The 6,708-nt window shown below is 56.7% G+C and overlaps 1 protein-coding gene across 1 annotated transcript; it reads left to right on the top strand.

Moving 5' to 3' along the window:
- Nucleotides 1–1,838: 1,838 nt before the first annotated feature.
- On the top strand, nucleotides 1,839–3,187 carry LOC120975902 (uncharacterized). Its single transcript, XM_073511924.1, has 2 exons — nucleotides 1,839–2,373; nucleotides 2,457–3,187. Exons 1-2 carry the CDS (start codon nucleotides 1,839–1,841, stop codon nucleotides 3,185–3,187), a joined length of 1,266 nt encoding a protein of 421 aa, XP_073368025.1.
- The last annotated feature ends 3,521 nt before the right edge of the window (nucleotides 3,188–6,708 follow it).

Below are 6,708 nucleotides of genomic sequence, written 5' to 3'. Positions count from 1 at the left end.
CTCGGAGGAGATGGAGCGTCTGGAGGCGGAGCTCGCGCGAGCGGTCGTGGTCTCCATCGTCGGGAACCGCCCTGCGGTGGATCTGGCTAGTGCGGCGGAGGCCCTTCATGCCGCGTTTGACGTCGGGCCGGCGTCCATGTCCATCCACGCCTTCTTCCCAGAGGACTTTCTGGTCCTTTGCGACTCCATTCACCTCCGGCAGCGCATGGCGGACCGTGGTCGGGCGGACGGCCCTGGGTTCTCATTGACGCTCTGACCCTGGATTAGGCAGGCGCAGGCCACGGCGGTAAACCTCCCCTCCTCGTCCCGCTTGACCTCGTCGGCGTGCCATCCAATGCGTGGACGCGGAGGACGGCGGGCGTCATCCTAGACGGCTATGGATACGTGGTGGACATGGCGGAGGAAACGTCGAGCCGCAACGACATGTCTCACTTCCGCGTCTGGCTTCGCACGGCGGACATCTGCCGCATTCCGTCGCGCAAGCTCCTCTTCGTGGAAGAGCCGGCCCTGCCTCCCGCATCGTCGGCCCGGAGCCGGCCGAGGGTGTTCTCCCGGGCCCGAGCCGGCACCCTGCGGTATCCCATCGAGATCCGTCGGGTGGGCGACCTCCCGGCGGTGCCTCGCCCGCCGCAGCCTCCCTCTTCGCCGCGGCCACCCCCACCCCCTTCCCTGCCGTCTGATGACGACCATGGCCCCGGTGCTGACTCGCCGGGCCGCTGGATGGAGGGGGGTGGTTCTTCCGCGAGGCGCGTGGAGAAGTCCAACGGTGGATATGTTAGGCGCTCCTACGCCGGAACGGTGGACGCGGCGCCGCATCATCGCCGGCGTGCGCTCGCCGGCGCTGAAGGTGGTGACATCACGCCTAGTGGGGCTGGCTCCATCGGCACGCCAGACTGCGCTGCTTTGGGGCCCGCTGAGACCATGCGGGTGTTGACCACAGTGGACTCTGGGGGCTGGTCCCGGGAATCGCGGGTACGGGCTGACCCCGGGCCCGCCTTGAGCTGTGCATTGGAGGATGTTATGGATCTGATGGATGGCAGCCGCTCCCCCTCTGCGTGCAGCGGCTCGTCCATCCAATCCGCAGAGGTGGTCAATATGATTGCCGCTCTACATGGCAGTTCGGCGGGGGCGCGCGCGCACTCACGTGATGCCTCTGCTGCTTCCTGGTCGGCCTCCTGGTCGGTCCGGAGCACTGGTTCGGGTGGGGTCTGTATCTCAGTTGACCTTGGCCCCGCTTTTGAGGCTTCGTTATCCCTGCTGATGCGCACTGCTCCCCCCAGGCGGACCCATGTGATCTTTCACCAATAGGCACCCATGCAGGCCTGGCCCACCCGGCTACACCCCCATGCAGCAACCCGTTTGATCCTTGTAGCGGCGCTGCTACGTCGCCCCATCTGCTGGTCACCCCACTCGGGCTGCTGCAACCAGCCCGTCTACCCCGCCTACCGTGCACGAGCAGGTCCTAACGCAGATCCGTGAACACATACATGCCCCACTTCTGCCGCTCCCTGACGTGCAGCGAGGCCGGCGCAAGCGGCCAATCATTCCGGACGAGCTATGCCGTCGCAGTGCAAGATTGCAACAGAATGCCAAATCCTTGCCGTCGTCGTACATCAAGCGTGCCCAACGGGTCTTGATGTCCAAGATGGGCATCTGTGAGATTGAGGATGAGCCGCCGGTGGACTGTTTGCAGAAGTATGCACAGCTGTTTCGGAGCCCGCTGCCTCAACACCGCATCGACGCCCTGGCGAGGCTTTTCTCCCTAGACGTCCCCCTTGAGGAGTCCCCGCTGTCTCTAGAATTTTAGAGGGTCGGCTTGGTGGCATGTAGGCCTTGTAATGGAGATTGCAAATCATAATATTATTGTGTGGAACGTGCGGGGTCTCAACATTGCAGCTAGAGGGGCTGCCATGAGAAGCTTGGTGGACGACGCGTCGGTAGTGTGCCTTCTGGAATCCAAGCTGGAGAGGGTTGATCAGCGCGTGATCCACTCGCTGCTGGGGCTAAAATTTGGCGCGTTCGTGGCTCTTCCTACGCATGGCACGGCCGGCGGAATCATCGTCGCATGGGACTCCACGGTGGCCATGGTGCCCGCATTCCGGATCGATCAATTTTATGTCATGGTGGAGATGGTTTTTGGGGAGGGCAACCAGTGGACACTAACCGCAGTTTACGGCCCAACCGATGACACGTTGAAACCTCTGTTCCTAGATGAGCTCCGGGCTATCAGGGCAGCTTGTGCGGGGCCTTGGGCAGTGGCGGGAGACTTCAATCTCATTGTTGAAGCGGCGGACAAAAGCAACAACATGATCAATAGGCGCATGATGGGGAGCTTTCGGTGCTTCCTAAACGATATGGAGCTTAAAGAGGCATGTCTCATTGGACGGCACTATACGTGGAGCAACGAGAGGAATCGCCCTACCCTGGAAAAATCGACCGCTGGTTCTCCACGGCAGATTGGGACACCGGGCACCCAGGGCACCTGCTGCAAGCCTTGTCCTCCTCCATCTCCGACCACTGCCCGCTACTCATGTCAACCAACGTCTCGTTCCATCGCAAATCACGGTTCCACTTCCAGAGCTACTGGCCTTCTCTTCCCGGGTTCCATGATGTCGTGGCAGGGAGTTGGAACTCGCTGCCTCCGAAGGCCAACCCCTTCGTGGATCTATTTTTGCGTCTAAAGGCCACTGCAAAGGCGCTGACCAGGTGGAACCAGGCCAAGGTTGGCAACATCAAGGAGCAGATGCTGCTGGCAAACGAGCTCATCCTGTGCTTCGATCAGGCGATGGACTCAAGGCCTCTGTCGAGCGGAGAAACATGGCTCCGCAAGCAGCTCAAGAAGAAAGTGCTCGGGCTGGCGTCTCTGCAGCGGACTATTGCTCGACAGAAATTGCGCATTTCATGGCCGAAGGCTGGTGAGGCAAGCGAGGCGTTCTTCAAGATCTTTGCGAGCCAGCGACGCAGGAAAAATCACATCTTCAGGCTGAAGAGCGGAGCGGCGGAGGCGACATCCAGGGCGGGCATGTGTGAGATGGCTGGGGACTACTACGCGGGCTTACTGGGCAGGCCGGTGTTGCGGCAGCACACGCTCCGCCTGGCTGCTCTAGAGCTGCCGGCGGTTGACACTGCGACGCTCGAGACCCCCCTGTCCGAAACCCTTATCTGGAACACAGTAAAGGACATGTAGCCTGACAAGGTCCCGGGGCCTGATGGCTTCACCACGAGATTCTACCAGTCATGCTGGGCCATTATCAAGGAGGCGGTAATGAAGGCGGTCCAGGCTTTCGACGACGCGGATGGCAGGGGGTTGGACAGGCTTAACGAGGCCTTCATCATTCTATTGCCAAAAGCGGAGGGCGCCATTGACATCAAAGATTTCAGGCCCATAAGCCTCATTCATAGCTTCGCCAGAATCCTCGCCAAAGCCTTGTCGACCGAGCTCGGCCCGCTGATCCCTAAGCTGGTGGACCGCAATCAGAGCGCGCTCATTTCTGGAAGGTCTATCCTGGACAACTTCATGCTCGTGCAACAATCCATCCGCACTCTCCACCGCAAGCGAGCGCCGGCTATCATCTTCAAAATCGACATCGCCAAAGCATTTGATAGCGTCTCATGGCCATTCCTCCTTGAGGTGTTGACGCATCGTGGGTTTGGCCCAAGGTGGATCAGGCGGATCTCCACTCTTCTCTCGACGACAAGCACCTAGGTGCTCGTCAACGGCTTGGCCAGCGAAAGTTTCTGGCACGGAAAGGGGCTGCGCCAAGGAGATCCGGTCTCTCCAATGTTGTTCATCATCGTCATGGATGTCCTTACTGCCATGTTCAGAAAAGCGGAGGAGGCGGGAGTTTTCTCCTCGTTCCGTGCGCTAGGTGTCCGCCATCGCCTATCCCTATACGCAGACGACGCCATCCTCCTGCTCAGACCATTGGCCGCCGAGATGGACGCGGCAAAGGGAATCCTAGAATGCTTCGGCGAGGCCACGGGACTACGCTGCAACTTCGCGAAGAGTTCCATCTCCTTGATCCGCTGCAGTGTGGAGGACGTGCAGGACATTGTTCAGGCGGCGGGCTGCGCCGTCAAGGAGCTGCCAATCACATACCTTGGCCTTCCCTTATCGTTGCGTGCCCTGACCCGCACATAGCTCCAGCCGCTCGTGGACAGGATTGCAGCCCAACTGCCTACGTGGAAGGCAAGCCTTCTCCGTCGGGCGGGCAGACTGACACTGGTGAACTGCAAGCTCACGGCGATGCCTATCTTTCACCTGATGGCGCTGGACCTCCCACCGTGGTTCTTCAAATGCATCGATCGGCTGAGAAGGGGCTTCTTCTGGCGCGGGCTCGAGGATGCCAGGGGAGGGTGCTGCCTAGTGGCTTGGCAAATCGTCTGCTCCCCGAAGCCTCTCGGTGGGCTGGGCGTGCTCAACCTGCGGCTCCTGAACCAAGATCTTCGACTGCGCTGGCTCTGGTTGCAGAAGACGATGATGGATAGGCCCTGGGAAGGACAGGAGATTGGCTTCTCGGACATGGCCATGTCCCTAGGCCAGGCGGCGCTCTGGTGCACCATCGGGAACGGGAGCGGAGCAAGCTTTTGGCATGACTCTTGGCTCAACGATCGCGCTCTGGCGCTAAGGGCTCCAAATCTCCTACAATTCGTCCGGCGGCCGGCAAAAGGATGAGCATGGCGGAGGCCTTGCATGACCATGCCTGGGTTGACGCTATTCGTGGGGCGCCAACGGTGGCCATCGCCGAGTTCCTCGACATCTGGGAGGATGTGCGGCAGGTCATCCTTTCGGAGGTGCCAAACGAGTTCTCTTGGCCTCTTGGGGTGGCTGGCAGATACTCCTCCCGGGACACTTACGCCACCTTCTTCTTGGGCAGGGAGCTTGCACCGTGCGCTGAGCACATCTGGCGATCCTGGGCTCCTCTTGAGGCGAAGATCTTCGCATGGCTAGCGGTGAGAACGAGGCTGTGGACGGCCGATCGGCTGGCTCGTAGAAACATGCCGCACACAAGGGTGTGCTAGCTGTGTTGCCAACATGATGAGGATGCCAATCACATGCTCCTAGGTTGTGTGTTCGCGCGCGAGGTCTGGTACAACATGCTGCTTCCGCTGAGGCTACACAGGTTCACTCCGGACGGCGCGAAGCCGTTAGTAGAATGGTGGAGGCGGTGCCGGCGATCCAACGAAGACATCTGAACACCACGACCCTCGCCACTCTATGTTTCATCTGGCTCGAGCGCAACAACCGCGTCTTCGAGCGCAAGGCTTCACCGGCCGCAGCCACGGTAGAGCTCATAAGGGCTGAGCTCCGGCTTTGGATTCGCGCTAGGGTAGAGGGTGGATACCCATTTCAAATTCACTAGAACGTAGCACCGGGTGGGCCTAGGCGGAAATGCTTTGTAATGATCCTGTGACTCGGTTCCTCTCTTCTCATTCTTAATGGAAAAGACATGCAATGCTCTTGCATGTTCTTGAAAAAAAATGTGATTGAAAAAAATGTTAATCAGGCATTTAAAAAATGTTAAATATGTATGAAAAATGTTTCTTTGTATATGACAAATATACGTGTATGAGAAAAAGTAGAAATCAAAACATACATATGGAAGAAATATTAATCATGTATTTACAAAATGTTAGACGTGTATAGAAAAATGTTTGTGATGTATAAATAATGTACAATGCATACGGACACAAGTAGACATCAGAAGTATATAGTAAAAAATGTTAATCATGTATTTAAAAATGTCAACCGTACATATGAAAGATGTTCCTGATGTATAAGAAAAATGTATAACGTGTATTAGAAAATCATGTATTTGAAAAATATTAAATATATTTTAAAAATGTTTTAAATGTATACAAAAAATGGCGACGGCGGAGGTCTTTGATGCGGGGCGTGGGCGGCCGCTGTCGTGGATCTAAGACTGACAGTAGAATGGGGGGTAGGTATGAGGAGGCAAGATCTCAGCTATGGTGAAGTTGTACACACAAGATTTATGAGTTCAGGCCCTTCACAGTGGAAGTAACAGCCCTACGTCTCGGTGCCCAGAGGCGGTCGACTGAATTATATGTGTGTTGAGTTACAGGGGGTGCGAACCCCGGTCCCCGAGGAGGGGGGTGGCTTATATAGAGTTCGCCAGGCCCCTCTCGCCCTCAGTTACACAGGGTTTAAGGTACATAAAGGTGGGGCGTTTCTGGTAACGCCAATAATAAAGTGGCATAAATGACCATTAAGTCTACAGAGGAAACGTCCGGCCGTTGCTATGCAGAGTGACTTTAGACCTTCTGTCCGTCGAGTGCTTTCTGCGTCGGTCGAGTGACATTGGATCTTCCGAGTGGAATGCTTCTGGTCGAGTGGATGATGCTATCCCTTGAATGCTTCCGACTTTAGGGTGATGTCCTAGGGGAGGGTGTCTAGGTCAGGCCTATGACCATACCCTAGGTACATAGCTTCATCATTAGCCCCCGAATGGTTCAGGGTTCGAGTGGAGAAGGAGTTGAAAATACTTCCGACTTAATTTTTGCGCTTCGGAAGCGTCTTGCTGGGATCAATGAACGACATAGTCACTTCAACTTCTTTTTCAGTCGCCTTGATCCATTCTTAGTTTGTCGGGTGAACTTTCACTGAAAAGCTTCGAGTGTTGATATGGAAAAAATCTTCAGTCTGACAGATTGCTCTGCTGCTCGCGGATCTTGCGGGATTCGAAT

The sequence above is a fragment of the Aegilops tauschii genome, chromosome 3, assembly GCF_002575655.3.
Source record: "Aegilops tauschii subsp. strangulata cultivar AL8/78 chromosome 3, Aet v6.0, whole genome shotgun sequence".
Lineage (NCBI taxonomy): Eukaryota > Viridiplantae > Streptophyta > Magnoliopsida > Poales > Poaceae > Aegilops > Aegilops tauschii.
This window is presented reverse-complemented; position numbering and strand designations above follow the sequence as displayed.

Coding starts and splice junctions, on each gene's coding strand:
- LOC120975902 (XM_073511924.1), top strand. CDS start 1,839: ATGGAGATTGCAAATCATAATATTATTGTGTGGAACGTGCGGGGTCTC. Junction 2,374..2,456: donor TATGGAGCTTAAAGAGGCAT/GTCTCATTGGAC, acceptor TCTCCACGGCAG/ATTGGGACACCGGGCACCCA.